The 19,933-nt window shown below is 38.0% G+C and overlaps 1 protein-coding gene across 4 annotated transcripts in view; it reads right to left on the bottom strand.

The window, feature by feature from the left end:
* The window catches only part of TPGS2 (tubulin polyglutamylase complex subunit 2), a 67,053-nt gene that overhangs the window by 17,867 nt on the left and 29,253 nt on the right, over positions 1-19,933 (bottom strand). For all 4 annotated transcript variants that reach the window (XR_006195531.1, XM_042911443.1, XM_042911444.1 and 1 more), the window contains one exon: positions 1,830-1,917. Coding sequence is in view for 3 of the 4 variants with exons in the window: in XM_042911443.1 (XP_042767377.1) it covers positions 1,830-1,917 (88 nt within the window). In the remaining variant the exon portion in view is untranslated. The remainder of the gene's footprint in view (positions 1-1,829; positions 1,918-19,933) is intronic.

Here is a 19,933-nt window from a genome sequence, read left to right on the forward strand (position 1 = left end):
GGACGCTCAAAAAGAACTCGGAAATCTGGGCTAGGGACCCTGTTTGAAGAGCAAAGGACCTAAAAAGGTTTTTGCTCTCTCTTTTCCTTGCATGAAGGGTTACTTCTCTTCTAAGCTTTCCACAATGGAAGATAGCTCTTTATGTGTCATTTTTCCTTACTCATTGCAGAGAACTTGGTGGCATTCTTGCCTGATTCTAGTCTTCTGTGATTAGGCTATAAATAAGAAACAGGCAAACACATATCTTCCTTAACAATTATACAGAATCCTCGTCATATAGGATACTAGACACTGGATGGCACACGAATACCTAGAAATCTGACTGCTGAAAAAACTGAAGGCAGTAAAACAGCTGGTATACAGACCACGGAAAGTCCAAGCAGGACAGACCAAGAGGTAAACCTCAGAAGCTGCCTCTGCTGTCTTCTCTGTTGTTGACTTTAGCTCTCCAGGAAAGGACGGAAATGGGGACAGAACTGGGGATTGCATAAAACGACTAACATTAGGAGAATTAAATTAGATATTAGAATAATTAACAGGGACTTGTTCATGAAAACTTCATGAAACTTTTCTCTGAGGGCACTTGTGAAGGGGCTAGTCTGTCTTCATGATGTGGGCAAGGGAAAATCTGTCCGTCGGTCTAGTCTCTGTCCATTCTCTCTCTTACTCCAGACTGCAAAGGCCATGGCCATGCTACAAAGAAGGGCTCTGATGCTGGTGACAAGAATGGTTTCAGGCCAATGGAGGAAATAATTCGAAGCTAAAAGTTCATGTTAACTGCTCAATAATAAGCTATAAAAAGTGCCTCTGGTCAGGTGAGAGAGAGAGAGAGAGGGGACTTTGAGAATCACCAAAAGGAACTCAGGAGGTGGAGGAAACGAAGGAGAGAATTCAGGTCTGCAGATCCGCTGTGCAATAAAAATTCTGCATTCTTAGTGACAGCACGGGGAGGTGCAGGATGCTTCCTGAGGATGAAAGTAGATATGGGGAGGTGGTTGGAGTCCAGAGGCAATAAAGGCCTCTTCTGGCCAGGAAAGTCTGTGGAAGGAATGGCTAGAACGGGGTTTCCTGGCTTATGAAATTTTATAGGAGTCGTCACTTAATGTGCGTCATCGCCTTTCATGTGTACGTAGTATCTGTACTACTAAGTTATGAGTTCCTACATCTACAACACGAATGTCTGTCCTAGACACATTTAATACTTAGGATGACAACTAGAGAAGTAAGGTGGTTGGTAACTTATGCTGGGGAGATGTGGAGAGAAGTTTAAGATCTGGTGTGAGGGACATAGCTCTTGAGATCATTGCCAATCTGGGAATGAAGGAAATTGCCCCTCTTATTTCATCTTTTTTTTTTTTTTTTTTTTTTTTTGAGAGGGAAGAAGGAGGGAGAGAATCTTAAGTAACGTGCTGAGATCATTACCTGAGCTGAGATTTGAAGTTGGACATTTAACCGACTGAGCCACCCATGTGCCCCAGGGAGTTGCCCATCTTAGGACCATCAGTGGCTGTTCCTTCCCTCACTCTGGAGGAGACTGCTCTGAGGTGCAGCCTTCAGAGACCTTAAGTTTGAAGTAGTACAAGAATTTTGTGTAGTGATTAATGTTTTTCACCTGCTCGTACCAAAAGGAAGCCTCTAGATTGAGTTTCCAGTTAAGTACCAGCTAGACTCTGGCATAGTGGGTGGTGGGTGAAACGATGATATGTATTGGCTTTGGGAGAGAATCCTAGATTCTGGACATCACACTTACAGAGAACTCCCGAAAACTATCGAGATACCCAATCTCTCAGCCAGGGAAATGTTACCCTATAGCAAGAAGGTTGTCTCACCATCCAGCTTTACACTCCATGTCATGTGGAAGCCGTTGGTCATCAGGTAAAAATTCTTCACATCCTCAGGTAGCATGCAGTTATTTTTCTAGAATCACAAAGCAGCTGAGTGTTAGGGCAGAAAAAAGGCACAAGGCTATGCCCCAAAGCAAATGGGGATACTACTTACCATGTTTCAGATACCCCAAATAGGAAGATTCTGATAATTATCTACAAACTCGATTACTGAGTTCAAGATGGCAACACCAGAGGCCCTGAACTCACCTTCTCCCACAGACACACCAAACCCACAGCTACTTATTGAACAACTTCCTCTGAAAGAAAATCAAAAATTGACTTAGCAACTCCTACACACTGGGTGAATGAGAAAAACCCCACATGGAAATGCGTAAGAGGCTGAGACACAATTCACCATAAACCCCGTCACTGGTGCAGCAACACACAATCAGGAGAGAACCCCATCTTCCCTCTAAAGAGTGACAGGTTTGAACTCCGTATCTGGCACACCAACTTTTAAGGTCTGCACGTGAGAGGTGAACTCCCCAACATCTAGCTTTGTAAGCCAAAGGGCTTGCTCCACAAGACCCACAAGGCTACAGAAACTGAGAAATAGTTGTCCAAGGGCTCATGCATGCGGGTTTACCAACCCAGGGCCTAGCGCAGAGGCAGATGACTGAAAAGTACCCAGACTTCCAGTCTTTCTGTGTAAGAGGCTTATTTGCTTATCTGACAGCATCAGCCTGAGTGGCAGTTACCTAATTTAGCACACATCTAGGGGCTGACAAAAATACTCTCTAGAGAATGGGGTGGCTGGCTGTCACCATCTTCATGTTCTCTGCCTTGCTCCAGGTCAGTAGTATCTCCCAGAAAGAGCTTATGCATCCAACTGATGCAGTGGCTTTTGCACTGACTGCCCAAGGGACACATCCCTTGATTACTGGGCTCTGGTGGCCAAGGGGGTTAGGTTTCCAGGTCTCACAGGACCGCAACAAAGAAACCGTTCTGCATCGGCTATCCCACCATGGTACAGTATAGAGGCAGCACACTGAAAAGCCCAGTCTTTCCATGAAAGACGCCGATTTGTCGATCTCCAAAAACCGTGGCCTAAGGGTCTCTCCTCTGCACAGACTTGGGAGGCCAGCGGGCACCATGTTCGCATGCACTACCCCTCTGCCATGCTCCAGGTCACCAGTGTCTCTGTGAAAGCACCTATGTCTATGTATGGCACCCCAGCTATTTTGGCTGTTGCCCAAAGGACACAGTACTCAATAGCCTGGCTCTGGTAGCCAGCAGGGCTTGTGCTAATGGGTTCAATGGGATGGTAAGCAAACAGTTTATGACTGGCTATCCACCCGGGGCGCAGTGTAGAGGGAAAAGAGAAAAACAGCCAGTTTATACTCTTTCCCTGAAGGATGTATACAGTTGACCCTTAACACAGGTTTCAAATGTGCAGGTCCACGTATATAGACTCTTTTCCCCGATACAGTACTGTAAATGTATTTTCTAATTTCTTAAATAAGATTTTTTTTTCTTTAGCTTTATTGTAGGAATACGGTGTATAATACATGAAACACAAAAATATATGTTAATTGACTGTATGTTTTCAGTAAGGCTTCTTCTCAACAGTTTTGGGGAGTCAAGTTATATGTAGATTTTCCACTTTGCAGACGGGTTGGTACTCTTAACCCCTTCATTGTTCAAGGGTCAACTGTATTTACATACTTTAAAAGTTGCTGCCTGAGGGCCCAGCTTCCAATCAGCTTTATCTAGGTGTTGAGAGAGATCCTCCCCTTTGGAACACTACAAGTCTGGGCAAACCCTGAACCACTGGGAGTTATTAAGGACAAAGAAGCCTGCCTACACAATCACATCAGGTTTGGGAGACAACAAAGAACAAGGGCACAGTAGAACAACAAAGTTCATCTCCTACATTAGACCTTGCCTTTAAGACTGGAAGAGGTGGCTGTTTTACCTAATCACAGAAACCAAGGAAGAAAAAAAGAAGAGAGGAATAATACATTCCAAACAAAAGAACATAAGACCTCAGAAAGACCATAATGAAATGGAGATAAGCAATTTACCTAACAGTTCAAAATAACACTCATAAATATGTTCACTTTGAGCTCAAAAGAGGAATGCATGAACAAAGTGAAAATTTCAACAGAGTTGTACAATATAAAAGTAACACATGATGGGGCGCCTGGGTGGCTCAGTCGGTTAAGCATCCGACTTCGGCTCGGGTCATGATCTCACAGTTCATGGGTTCGAGCCCCACTTTGGGCTCTGTGTTGACAGCTCAGAGCTTGGAACCTGTTTCAGATTCTGTGTCTTCCTCTCTCTCTGCCCCTCCCCCACTCGCGCTCTGTCTCCCTCTGTCTCAAAAATAAACATTAAAAAAAAAAATTAGAAAAAAAAAGTAACACATGAAAGTCACAGAGCTGAGGAATACAATGACTGAACCAAAAAATACACTAGTGAGGTTCCACGCCAGACTAAGTGAAGTGCAAGAAGGGACAGTGAGCTCAAAGACAGAGTAGTGGAACTCATTTAATCAGAGCAGCAAAAGGTGGGGGGGTGGGGGGGGAGAAAGAAAGAAAGAAAAAAAAAACACTTAGAAGAGTGAAGATACCTTAAAGGACTTATGAAAGAACACAGAGCAGACTAATATTAGACAAAAGGGTCCTGGAAGGAGGAGAGAGAGAATGCGGAAGAAAAATTACTTGAAGAAATAATGGCTGAAAACTTCTCCAACCTGGAGAAGGAAACAGACATCATAAATCCAGGAAGTGCAGAGTTCCAAATAAGTTGAATCCAGAGCCCCACCCCAAGACAAATAATTGTCTAAGGAAAAGCAGCATCTTAAAGGTAGCAAGAGAAGGGGCACCTGGGTAGCTCAGTTGGTTAAGCTTCTGACTTTAGCTCAGGTCATGATCTCATCATGGTTCATGGTTTGAGCCCTGTGTTGGGCTCTCTGCTATGAGCACAGAGCCTGCTTCAGATCTTCTGTCCCCCTCTTTCTCTGCCCCTCCCTTGCTGGGGCAAAAAAAAAAAAAAAAAAAAAAAGGCACCAAGAGAAAAATAAGTTTTTAACATACAAGGGAACCCTACAAAAGACTATGAGATTTTCTCAGCAAAAACTTTGCAGGCCAGAATGGAATGGCACAATACATTCTAAGTGCTGAAAGAAAGAAACTGCCTACCAAGAATACTCTATCCAGCAAAACTATTCTTCAGAATTTAAGTAGAGATAAAAAATTTTCCAGACTAGCAAAAGCTATAGGCATTCACCACCACTACACTGGCCTTACAAGAAACATTAAAGAGATGAGGTGCCTGGGTGGCTCAATCAGTTGAGCGTCCGACTTCAGCTCAGGTCACGATCTCACAGTTTGTGAGTTCAAGCCCCGTTGTCGGGTTCTTTGCTAACAGCTTGGAGTCTAGAGCCTGTTTCAGATTCTGTGTCTCCCTCTCTCTCTGCCCCTCTCCCACTCATGCTGTGTCTCTCGCTCAAAAATAAATAAACATTAAAAAAAAAAAAGAAATTTTAAAGAGACATCCTTAAGTGGAAAAGCCACAATGAGAAGTATGAAAGAAAAAAAATCTCACTGGTATCAGCAACCATATACTGAAGATAGTACATCAACTACTTATAAAGCTAGTATGAAGGTTAAAAAGCAACAGTAGTAAAAGCAACTATATCTACAATAACTAAAGGATAAACAAAATATTGTGAAATATGACATAAAAAATATACAACGTGGGGGGGATTGTAAAGATGCCATGCTTGTAGAATGTGTTTGAATTTAAGTAACCATCAACTTAAAACAGACTGCTAGATACAGAGGGTATTAAACAGGAGCCTCACGATAACCACAAACTAAAAACCTTTGATATATAAAAAATAAAGAGATAGAAATCCAAACATAATACTGAAGAAAATCATCATATCACAAGAACAGGAAAGGAACAAAATAGAATTATAAAACAATCAGAAAAGTGTGGCAATAAGTAAATACCTATCAACAATTACTGTAGAGGAACTTGGGAAGATACTGGAGTAGGAGGACCCTGAGCTCACCCTTCCCACGTTTACAACTAGGTATCATCCACATGTAGGTCATTAAACTAGAGAGCAATTCAAAGGCTGGCAGAACAAACTCCAAAACAAAAAAAGCTGCATCTAAAGGTTAGGAAGGTGAGATAGGCAAGGGATGTTGACCTCAAGGGAGAGGGAGCCGTGGGCCCTTGTACCAGGGAGCTCATACGGGAAGACAAATCCTCTTAACATTTATTTGTCTTTGAAAACCAGAGAGGCTGAATTGTGTGAGTTTGTATAACCAGCAGGACTTGGACCCTGGAGCTTTAGAAATCAGCTGACTCAGCATTGGGGGAGCGGAGACACAAAGGCAAGTGACAGCTGGGTTCCTGCCCTTAAAGACACAGCAGCCAGCACAGAGAGGCAATATAAAGACAGCAGTTTATGCAACACCAGGGGAAAATGGGAGACATATCTGTTCATAGGAATTTCAGAGTGCGTTGGGGGACTTCTCTGAAAACGAGGGAACTGGCAGGTGCCATTTTTCTCCCCCCTTCCCCAGCATAAACACAGGGCCATCTGTGGGAGGCAGGGCTGCACAGACACTAGCTACACACAAGCTACCTAACCTGCAAGCAGTGCACCATGCCAATGAGTTCTCCTGAGGACTTGCCCACTCTAAGCCTGCTACCCTTGGCCCTGTGCTCAGGGCAAAGTTTGTAAAACTTGTGCATGCCCCACCAAGCTGCTGGGTTCACAGCTGCCACCATACACCCCACCCAGTTCTGCACACCCCCAGCTGTTGTCACTCACCAGGTGAGTGTCACTCACCAGGCTGCACCCAGCCATCCTCAGGCACTGCGCCCAGCTTCAGGCCCCATGCTGACCAGGCATGCAGGTCCTAGCTGCCACAGTGCTTGTACAAATCTGGCGTAAAACTAGTGGCCCAGCGCAAACTTTGGTAACACCACAGTGACCCCAGCACAGCCCACAACAGGCAGAGAGTCAGTGTAGATGACTGTACTATAAGGAAAAGTGATGAAGACACAACAGCAGGAGATAAGCAACACACATAAGAAGCTCTCTTGAAGTGCCAAGATCAGATGAACAGCACACAGAACACTGCAGGACACTCCAGGACCTCTTCTTCATAAAGTCACTACTTTCAAAAGCAGAAGACATAGCTGACCTTCTTAATACACAGAAACAGACACAGAAAAGCAGATAAAATGAGGAGAAAGAGAAATGTAATCCAAATGAAAGAACAACACAAGGCCATGGCCAGAGATCTAAGTGAAATAGATAAGTATCATTCTGTGATATAGTGAAATAGATATAAGTATCAGAGAATTTAAAGCAATGATCATAAGGATTCTCACTGGACTTGGGAAAAGAGTGGAGGATATAAGCGAGACCCTTAACACAGAGATAAGGAACAACATTGCAGAGATAAAGGGCTCAATAAACAAAATGAGAAATATACTTGACAAATGAACAGCAGGCTGGAAGAAGCAGAGAAATAAATTAATGACTGAGGACACAGAGTAATGAAAAGTAACCTGAACAAATGAGAAAAAAACGCAAAACAAGAACAGAGAGCTCTGTGACTCAATCACAAGTAATAACATTAGTATTACAGGAGTCCTTGAAGAAGACAGAGAAAAAGGGGAAGAGAATTTTTTTGAAGAAATAACATCTAAAAACTTCCCTAATCTGGGGAAGGAAACAAATATCCAGATCCAGGAGGCAGAGAAAACCCCCATCAAGATCAACAAAAACAGTTACCCAACAAGACATAATTAAATTAGCAAAATATAGTGATAAAGAAAAAAAAAAGCGTATTAGTCCACAAAAGACAGTTAACATATAAGGGAAAACACATAAGTCTAGGAGGGAAGTTTTCAGCAGAAACTTTCTAAGAAGGAAAGGACTGGCGTTGGAAGTGCTGAATAGGAAAAATCTGCAGCCAAGAATAGTCGGTCCAGTGAGGCTATTATTCAGAATAGAAGCATAGTTTCCCAGACAAATAAAAACTAAAGGAGTTCATGACCACCAAACCAGCCCTGCAAGAATATTAAAGGGGACTCTTTGAGTGGAAAGGAGAGACCAAAGTGACAGTATAAAGGTAGAAAACACAGCAGTAAAAATGAATATTGCTATAAAAAAAAAATCATTCAAGGAATTCACAAGATAAAAGGATGTAAAATACAATGACACATACCTAAAACATGGGGAGGAGAAGAGTAAAGAATGGGTTCAAACGTAAACAACCATCAACTTAATATACACTGGTATATGCAGAAGAGGTTACATATAAACCTAATGGTAACCCTGTATCAAAGCACAAAGACAAAGAATGCAAAGCACAAAAAGAAAGATATCCAAATATATCAGTAAAGAAAATGAACAAAACACAAAAGAAAGACAAGGATCAGGAAAATCTTCAGAAACCACAAAACAAGTAAGGGGATAATCCAATAAGAAGCTAAAACAGTTGCAAATATGCATCCACTACTGGAACACACAGTTAAGAACAAACATAAAGGAACAAATCAATAATAATACAACAATTGTAGAGGATTTTAACACCCTACTTACATCAATGGACAGATCATCTAAACAGAAAATCAACAAGGAAACAATGGCTTTGAATGACACTCTAGAACAGATGGATTCAGCACATATAGTCAGAACATTCCATCACAAAACAGCAGAAAACACATACTTTTCAAATGCACATGGATCATTCTCCAGAATAGATCACATATTAGTCCACAAAACGACCTCAACAAATTCAAGAAGATCGAAATCATATGATGCATATTTTCTGACCACAACGCTATGAATACAGAGGTCAATCACAAAAAAAAAAAAAAAAAAAAAAAGGAAAGACCACAGATATATGTAGGTTAAAAACATGCTACTAAACAACGAATGGGTCAACAAAGAAATCAAGAAGAAATGAAAAAATACATGGAAATAAATGAAAATGAAACCACAACAGTCCAAAACCCCTGGATGCAGCAAAAGCAATTCCAAGAGGGAAGTTTATAGCAATACAGGTCTACCTCATGAGGCAAGAAAAATCCCAAATAAACACCCTAACCCTACACCTAAAGGAACTAGAAAAAGAACAAACAAAACCTAAAACCAGCAGAAGGAAGGAAATAATAAAGACTAGAGAAGAAATAAATGATATAGAAATTAAAAATAACAATAGAACAAAGAAACCAGGAGCTGTTTCTTTGAAAAAAATCAATATAATTGACAAACCCATCAAAAAAGAAAGACTCAAATAAATAAAATCACAAATGAGAGAAGAGAAATTAACAACCCAATCATAATAGAATATTATGAAAAAGTATAACAAACAAACAAAGCCAACAAACTGGACAACCCAGAAGAAATGGATAATCTTCTAGAAACACATAAACTATCAAAACTAACATGGGAAGGAACAGAAAATTTAAACAGACCAATAACTAGCAAAGCAATTGAATCGGTAATCAAAAAAATTTCCAATAATCAAAAGTCCAGGACCAGAGGGCTTCACAGTGAATTCTACCAAACATTTAAAACATTTAAAGAACAGTTAATACCTATTCTATTCAAACCATACCAAAAAACAGAAAAGAAAGAAAACTTCCAAATTCATTCTCAAAGCCAACATTACCCTCATATCAAAACCAAATAAAGACATCACTAAAAAAAAGAACTACAGGTCAACATCCCTGATGAACATAGATGCAAAAATCCTCAATAAAATACTAGCAAACCAAATCCAACAAAATATTAAAAAAAAAAAAAGTGAGGGGCGCCTGGGTAGCTCAGTTGGTTGAGCGTCTGACTTCGGCTCAGGTCATGATCTCACAGCTTGTGAGTTCGAGCCCTGCATCAGGCTCTGTGCTGACAGCTCGGAGCCTGGAGCCTGCTTCAGATTCTGTGCCTCCCTCTCTCTCTGCCCCAACCCACTCGCATTCTGTCTCTCTCTCAAAAATAAACACTAAAAAGAATTAAAAAAAAAAAAGTGATACACCATCTCAAATAAGATTTAACCTGGGCTAAAAAGGTGGTTCAATATTTGCACATCAATTAACCTGATGTATCAGTCAGAGAAAGGATAAGAACCATATGGTCATTTCAAAAGACACAGAAAAAGTATTTGACAAAGTAAAACATCCAATCATATGATAAAAACACTCAACAAAGCAGATTTAGAGGGAACATACCTCAATATAATAAAGGGCATATATGAAAACTCCACAGCTAACATCATCCTTAATGGGAAAACTGAGAGCTTTCCCCCTAAGGTCAGGAACAAGACAAGATGTCCACTCTCACCACTTTTATTCAGCATAGTACTGGAAGTCCTAGCCACAGCAATCAGACAACAAAAATAAATAAAGGTCATCCAAATTGGTAAGGAAGAAGTAAAACTTTCACTATTTGCAGATAACATGATACTCCATAGAGAAAACCTGAAAGACTCCATCAAAAAACTGCTAGAGCTCATAAATGAATTCAATAAAGTCACAGGATACAAAATCAACACATAGAATTCTGTTGCATTTCTGTATACCAATAATGAAGCAGCAGAAAGAGAAATTAAGAAAACAATCCTATTTCCAATTGCACCAAAAAACAGCAAGATACTGAAGAGTAAACCTAACCAATGAAGTGAAAGACCTGTACTCTGAAAACTAAAAACGCCGATGAAAGAAACTGCAGGCAACACAAAGAAATGGAAAAAGATTCCATGCTCACAGATTGGAGGAACAAATATCGTTAATACCTGTATCACCCCGAACAATCTACACATTTAATGCAATCCCTATCAAAATACCAGCAGCATTTTTCACAGAACTAGAACAAACAATCCTAAGATTTGAACATATCTACAAAAGGCCCCGAATAGCCAAAACAATCCTGAAAAAGAAAAAGCAAACTTGGAGGCATCATAATTCCAGACCTCAAGTGTTATTATTACAAAGCTGTAGGGTTCAAAACAGCATGGTAGTGTTATGGAAATAGACACATAGATCAATAGAACAGAAAATCCAGAAATAAATCTACAACTATACAGTCAATAAATCTTCAACAAAGCAGGAAAAAATATCCAATGAGAAAAAGTCTCTTCAACAAATGGTGATGGGAAAATTGGACAGCAACATGTGAAAGGAAAAAAAACAAAACTGGACCACTTTCTTACACCATACACAAAAACAAATTCAAAATGGATTAAAGACCTAAAAGTGAGATCTGAAACCATAAAAAAAAAATCTTAGAAGAGAACAAAGGCAGTAATCTCTCTGACATAGGCCATAGCAACTTTTATTGTCTCCCGAGGCAAGGGAAATAAAAACAAAAACAAATTATTGGGACTGCATCAGAGTAAAAAGCATCTGCACAGCAAAGGAAACAATCAACAAAACTAAAAGGCTACCTACAGAATGGGAGAAAATATTTGCAAATGATATATTCAATAATGGGTTAGTATCCCTAATATATAAAGAATTTATAAAACTTAACACCCAAAAAACACTACAAGGAGATCGGCGCCTCAGTGGCTTACTCATTTCAGCTCAGGTCTTCATCTCAGGGTCATGAGTTCAAGCCCCACGTTGGGCTGTGTGCCGGGCATGAAGCCTACTTTCAAAACAAACAAACAAACAAACAAAAGAAACCCAAAAAAACCCCACAAGGACATATCACCTTATAAGCGTCAGAATAGCTAAAATCAACAACACAAGAAACAAGAAGTGTTGGCGAGGAAAAAGGAACCCTTGTGCACTTAGGAATGCAAACCGGTACAGCCACTGTGGACTGTGGAAAATAGTATGGATGTTCCTCAAAAAGTTAAAACAGAACTAACCTACAATCTAGCGATCATACTGCTGCACATTTACCTAAAGAATACAAAAACACTAACTCAAAGGGATACATGCACCCCTATGTTTAAAGCAGCATTATTTATAATAGCTAAGACATAGCAGCCCCAGGTGTCCATCGGTTGATGAATGGATAAAGATGTAGTGTACAGTAATATTATTCAGCCATAAAAAAGCACAAAATCTTTCCATATGCAACAACATGAGTAGAGTTAGAGAACAGAGAGTATCATGCTAAGCCAAATGAGTCCAAGAAAGACAAATACCATATGATTTCACTTGTATGTGGAATTTAACAAACAAAACAAATGAGCAAAGGGGGGGAAAAAAGAGACAAATCAAGAAAAAGATTCTTATTTATAGAACAAACTGATGGTTACCAGAGGGGAGGGAGATGGGATGATGGGTTAAACAGGTGATGAGGATTAAGGAGTGCACCTGTGATGAACAATGGGTGATGTATGGAATTGTTCAACCACTATATTATACACTTGAAACTAATGTAACACCGCATGTTAACTAACTGGAATTAAAACCTTTACAAAATAATTACTTTAAATATAAATGAACTAAATGTTTCAAGTAAAAGACACGGTAGCTGAAAGGATTAAAAAAAAAAAAAAAAAGACTCATGTATATGCTGCTTACATGAGACTTATTTCAGACCTAAGGACACCCACAGGCTGAAAGTGAAGGGATGGGAAAAGATATTCCAAATCAATGGAAGTGAAAATAAAAGTTGAGGTAGCAATACTTGTATGAGAGAAAACAGACTTTAAAACAGATTGGAAAAAGAGACAAAGAAGGATTACGTAATGATAAAAGGGTCAATACAACATGAAGATCTAACAATCATAAATACCTATGTGCCCAGAATAGGAGCAACTAAACATGTCAAGCAAATATTAACACAGCTAAAAGGAAAAATGGACAAAAATACAGTAATATTAGGGGTTTTAACACCCACATATATCAGTGGATACATCATCCAGACAGAAAATCAATAAAACAGTGGCCTTCAATGACACATTAGACCCGATTGATTTAATAGATATATATACAGAACATTCCATCTAAAAACAGGAGAATACACATTCTTTTCAATGCATATGGACCATTCTTCAGGACAGATCACATGTTAAGCCATGAAACAAATCTCAGTAAATTTAGGAAGACTGAAATCCTATCGAGCATCTTTTCAAACAACTGTGGTATGAAACTAGTAATAGTAAGGAAAAAAAAAACTGGAAAAAAACCCCCACAAACATGAGGAAGGCTAAACAACAAGCTACTAAACAACCAATGGGTCAATAAAGAACTCAAAGAGGAAATAAAAAAATACTGTGACTAATAAAAATGAATACACAACATTCCAAAATATATGATGTAGCTAAAGTTGCTCTTAGAAGGCAGTTTATAGTGATATAGACCTAACTCAGGAAACAGGAAAAAAATCTCTAATAAACAGTCTAACTTTACACCTAAAGGAACTAGAATAAGCAGAACAAATGAAGGCCAAAGTTAGTAGAAGGAAGGAAATAATGAAGATCAAAGCTGAAATTAATGAAATAGGCTAAAAAGAAAAAAAATAAAAAAGATAAATGAAACTAAGACCTAATTCTTTGAAAAGATAAATAAAATTGATAAACTTTTAGTGAGACTCATCAAGAAAAAAGAGAGAGGGCTCAAATAAAAACAACAATGCAAAAAATTACAACTGACACCACAGAAATGCAAAGGATTATAAAATACTGCTACAAAAAATTATATGCCCGCATATTGGACAATCTAGAAGAAATGGATATATTCCTAGGAACATACAATCTTCCTAGACTGAATCAGGAAGACTGAAAATCTAAACAGTTACTACCAATAAAATTGAATCAGTAACAAAAATCCTCACCATAAACAAAAATCCCAGACCAGATGGCTTTGCAGGTGAATGAGAACACTTAAAGAAGAGTTAATACTTAATACCTATCCTTCTCAAACTATTCCAAAAACATGAAAAAGAACACTTCCTAACTCATTCTACAAGACCCTGACACCTAAATCATATAAAATCCCTGATGAACATAGATGCAAAAATCCTTGACAAAATATAAGCAAACTGAATTCAATGATATATTTAAAGGATCATATACCACGATCGTGTAAAGGATCATATACTACCATCATATAGAATTTACTCCAGGGATGAAAGGATAGTTTGGTATCCATAAATCAACCAATGAGTTATATATACCACATTAACAAAATGAAGGATAAAACTCATATGATCATCTCAATATTTGCAGAAGCAGCCCTTGACATAATTCAATATTCATTTATGATACAAATTCTCAATGAAATGGCCATATATAACAAATGCACAGCAAATATCATACTAAGCAGGAAAAAGCTGAAAGCTTTTCTTCTAAACTCAGGAATGAGACAAGAATTCCAATTCTTGCCACTTTTATTCAACATAATTCTTGAAATCTGACAATAAAAGAAATAAAAAGCATCTAAATTGGTAAGAACTAAGTAAAACTGAACTATTTGCAAATGACATGATACTCCATACAAAACCCCAAAAACTGCACCTAAAAAACTATTAGAAACAATTAATTCAGTAAGGTTACAAAATACAAAATTAACAAAAAGAAATGTGTTGTTTTTCTATACACTACTACCAATCTACCAGAAAGAGAAATTGAGAAAACAATCCCATCTACAATTATGTCAAAAAGAATACCTAAAAATAAATTTAACAAAGGAGGTGAAAGATCTGTACTCTGAAAACTATGTAACACTGATTTAAAAAACTGAAGATGACACAAATTAATGGAAAGACATACCAGGCTAACAGATTAGAAGAATTAATATTTATTGTTAAAATGTCCATACTACCCAAAGAAACCTACAGATTCAGTGCAATCTCTATAAAAACACCAATGGCGTTTTACAGAACTAAAACAAACAATCCTAAAATTTGTATGGAACCACAAAAGACCCCAAAGAGCCACAGCAATCTTGAGAAATAACAAAGTTGGAGGTATCACACTCCTTGATTTCAAACTATGCTACAAAGCTACAGTAATCAAAACAACATTGTACAGTCAAGAAACACACATATAGACCAACAGAACAGAACAGAGAGCCCAGAAATAGACCAATTCCTGTTTGGTCAATTAATCTACAACAAAGGAGGCAAGAATGTACAATGGGGAAAAGACAGTCTCTTCAATAAATGGTGTTGGGAAAACTAACAGCTATAGGCAAAAGAATGAAACTGAACCACTTTCTTACACCATACAAAAAATTTACCTCAAAATGGATTAAAGACTTAAATATAAGACCTGAAGCCATAAAACTCCTAAAAGAAAACACATGTAGTAAACTCTTGGACATCGTTCTCAGCCATAATTTTTTGGATCTGTCTCCTCAGGCAAGAGCAGAAAGAGCAAAAATAAACAAGACTCCATCAAACTAAAAAGCATTTGCACAACAAGGGAAAACATCAGCAAAAAAAGGCAACATACTGACTAGGAGATAATATTTGCATAGGATACATCTAAAAAGGGGTTAATATCCAAAATCTATTAAAAAAAATTCACACAATAAACACCAAAACCTCCCAAATAATCCAATTAAAAATGGGCAGAAGACCTAAATAGACATTTCTCCAAAGTAGACATACAGATGGCCAACAGACACATAAAAAGATGCTCAACATCACTAATCATCAGAGAACTGCAAATCGAAACCACAATGAGATCACCTCACACTAGTCAGAATGGCCAGTATAAAAAAGATAAAACATGTTGGTGAGGACGTGGAAAAAAAAGAGCCCCTGTGCAGTGTTCGTGAAAATGAACACCAGTGTAGTCGGAAAACAGTATGAAGGTTCCTCAAAAAATTAAAAAAACAGAACTATAATATGATCCAGCAATTCCTCTTCTGGGTATTTAGCTGAAGAAAATGAAGACCCTAATGCAAAACTCGTAAGTTCACAGCAGCATTGTTTACAACAGTCAACACATACAAGCACCCTAAGTGTTAATCAGTAGATGAATGGATAAAGAAGATGTGGGGGGGTGTGTGCGCGCGCACACACACACACACACACACACACACCACGCACAATGGAATACTTTTTTTAATGTTTATTTTTGAGAGAGAGAGAGTGTGAGCGGGGTAGGGACAGGGAAAGAGGGAGACAGAGGATCTGAAGCGGGCTCTGTGCTGACAGATGATGCAGGGCTCGAACTCACAAACCATGAGATCATGACACGTGCCGAAGTCAGACGTCTAACAGACTGAGCCACGCAGGCGCCCCTATACAATGGAATATTATTCAGCCACAGCAAAGAATGAAATCTTACCATTTTGAAGAAAATAGACAGACCTAGAGGGTAATTATATTAAGTGAAAATAAATCAGAGAAAGACAAATGCCATATGATTTCACTTACATATGGAATCTAAAAAAATAAAACAAAATGAACAAACAAAACAGAAACAGATCCTAAATACAGAGGACAACTGGTAGTTGCCAGAGGGGAGGGAAGTGAGGGATGTATAAAACAGGTGAGAGAGATTAAGAAGTACAACTTCCAGGTGTAACATAAATAAATCACAGGGATGTAAAACACAGCAAGAGAATATAGTCGGTAACACTGTAGTAACTTTTTATGGTGACAGATGGTAAAAGGACTTATTCTGGTGATCATCTTGTAAATGTATATAAATTTCAAATCACTGCATTGTACACCTTAAACTAACATAATGCTGTTTGTCAACTATTAAAGAAAAAAAAAAATGGCTGAGTGGGTTAAGAAACAAGACCCGACTATATGCTGCCTATATGAGACTAACTTCAGCTTTAAGGACACATACAGACTGAAACTGAAGGGATGGAAAAAGACATTTCATGAAAATGGGAACCAAAAAAAGCAGGAGTAGCTAGCTGTATCAGACAAAAACACACTTTAAGACAGAGATTGTAATAGGAGACAAAGAAGATCATTATTTTTGTTTTTATTACAAGAAATTTTTTTTTAATGTTTATTCATTTTTGAGAGAGAGAGAGAGAGAGAGAGAGAGAGAGAGACACACACAGAGCATGAGCGGGGAAGGGCAGAGAGAGGGAGACACCGAATCTGAAGCAAGCTCCAGGCTCCAAGCTGTCAGCACAGAGCCTGCTGCAGGGCTTGAACTCACGAGCCATGAGATCATGACCTGAGCTGAAGTCAGATGCTCAACCGACTGAGCCACCCAGGCACCCCAAAGAAGATCATTATTTAATGACAAAGGGGTCAATCCAACAAGAGGATATCACATTTATAAATACTTATGCACCAAATAAAGGAGCACTTAAATATATGAATCAAATTATTAACTAAAGGGAGAAGTAGACAGAAATACAAATAATAATATGGGGGCTTCAATACCCTACTTTTATTGATGGATAGATTATGCAGACAGAAAATCAATAAAGACAATGGATTTAAATGAACATTAGACCAGATGAACAACAGACACAGAAAATTCCATCCAAAAGCAGAATACACATTTTTCTCAAGCACACATGGATCATTCTTCAGGACAGATCATATGTTAGCCCCAAAACAAGTCTTAATAAATTTAAGAAGATTGAAATCATATCAAGTATCTTTCTAATCACAATGGTATGAAACTAGAAATCAATTAGAAAAAGAAAACTGGAAAATTCACAAATATGTAGAGATTAAACAACGTGGTCAGAATCACCAATGGCTCAAAAGGAATACTCAAAAGAGAAATAAAAAATATCTTAAGACAAATGAAATTGGAAATACAAGATGCCCAAATTTAGGGATTTAGCACAAAAAGTTCTTTTTTTTTTTAAAGTTTTATTTATTTTTGAGAACAACAAGAGAGCATGTACAATAGGGGGAGGGGCAAAGAGAGAGAGGAGAAAGAGAGAATCCCACTCTCAGTGCAGAAACTGATGTGGGGCTCAAACCCACGAACCATGAGATCATGGCCTGAGGTGAAGTTCAGCGCTTAACCAACTAAGCCACCCAGGTGCCCCTACTTAGTACAAGAGGGAAGTTCATAGTGATAAATCCCTACATTATGAAATAAGAAAGTCCTCAAATAGGCAATCAAACTTTACATCTCAAGGTACTGGAAAAATAAGAACTAAACCAAAATTAAAAGAAGGAAATAACACAGATCAGAGCAGAAATAAATGAAATAAAGACTAAAAAGACAAAAGATCAGTGAAACTAAGAGCTATTTTTTTAAAGTAAACAAAATAGATAAGCCTTTAGCTAGATTCCCCAAGAAAAAGAGAGAACTCAAATCAGAATTGAAAAAGAAGACGTTACAAGAGATACCACAGAAATTAGAAAAACTAATGCAAACAATTATATACCAACAAATTGGAAAACGTAGAAGAAATGAAAAAATTGCTAGAAACATACAACCTACCAAGACTGAATCATGAAGAAATAGAAAATCTGAATAAGCAAATTACTAGTATGGAGAATTGAATCAGCAATCAAAAACTTCCAAACAAAAGTCTGGGGCCAGATGGCTTCATAATTGAGTTCCACCAAACATTTAACTAATTATTAATACGAATCTTTCTCAAACTCTTCCAAAACATATGAGAAAGAAACACTTCAAAACTCATATTATGAGGCTGGAATTACCTTGATACCAAAACTAGACACAAGTACTATAAGAAAAGAAAATTATAGGTGCCCCTCGGTGGCTCAGTTGATTAAGCATCCAGCTCTCGATTTTGGCTCAGGTCATGATCTCATGGTTTGTGAGTTCAACCCCATGTAGGGCTCCACACTGACAGCACAGAACCTGCTTGGGATTCTCTCTCTCCCTCTCTCTGCCCCTCCCCCGCTCACTCACGCTCTCTCAAAATAAATAAACTTAAAAAAAATTACAGGCCAATAACCATGATGAACATTGATGCAAAAATCCTCAACAAAATATTAGCAAATTGAAATTAACAATACATGAAAATGACCATACACCATGATGAAGTGGGATTATTCCACTGATGCAAGGATGGTTCAACATTCACCACTCAATGTGATACACCATATTAACAAAATGAGGATAAAAATCATACGACCATCTCAAAGGATGCAGAAAAGGCATTTGACAAAATTTAATATATACTCATGGCAAAAACTTTCAACAAACTGGATACCCACAGCAAATATCATACTCAAAGAGAAGCTAAAAGCTTTCCCTTTAAGATCAGGAACAAGATAATGATGGCCACTCTTGATATAGTGCTTGAAGTCACAGCCAGAAAAATCAGGCAAGAAAAAGCAATAAAAGGCATCCAAATCAGAAAGGAAGAAACAAAAGTCTCTATTTACAGATGACCTATTATTTACAGAAAACTCTAAAGACTCCACCAAAAAAACCTCTTTGAACTAAAAAACAAATTCAGTAAACTTGCAGGATGCAAAATCAATATACAAAAACCTGTTGTGTTTCTATACACTAATAACCAACTATCAGAAAGAGAAATTAAAACAAACTTATTTACAACTATATTAAAAAGAATAAAATACCTAGGATAAATTTAACCAAGGAGGTGAGACCTATACACTGAACATTTTAAGACACTGATGAAAGAAACAAAAGAAAACGCAAACAAATGAAAAGATATTGTGTTCATGGATTGGAAGAACAGTATTACAATGTCTATACTATTCAAAGAAATCTACAGATTCAATGTAATCCCTACCAAATTCCAACGGTGTTTTCCACAGAAACAGTAAAAACAATCAAACCTAAAGTCTTAGTAGAATCACAGAAGACCCCAAGGAGCCAAAGCAATCTTAAGAAGAACAAAGCTAAAGGCATTACAGTTTCTGATTTGAAGCTGCACTACAAAGCTATTATAAATAAAACTGTGTGGTATTAGCATGAAAACAAACACATAGATTGACTGAGCACAATAGAGAGCCCAGAAATAAACCCATGCATACATGGTCAATTAATTTCTGACAAAGGAGCCAAGAAAATACAACGCAGAAAGGATAGTTTCTTCAATAAATGGTGTTAGGAAAACTGGTTAAATCTCTTTTTAATATTTATTTACTAAGAGAAAGAGCACTCATGAGCTAGCAGGGGAGGAACACACACACACACACACACACACAGAGAGAGAGAGAG

This window comes from Panthera leo, chromosome D3 (genome assembly GCF_018350215.1).
Source record: "Panthera leo isolate Ple1 chromosome D3, P.leo_Ple1_pat1.1, whole genome shotgun sequence".
Lineage (NCBI taxonomy): Eukaryota > Metazoa > Chordata > Mammalia > Carnivora > Felidae > Panthera > Panthera leo.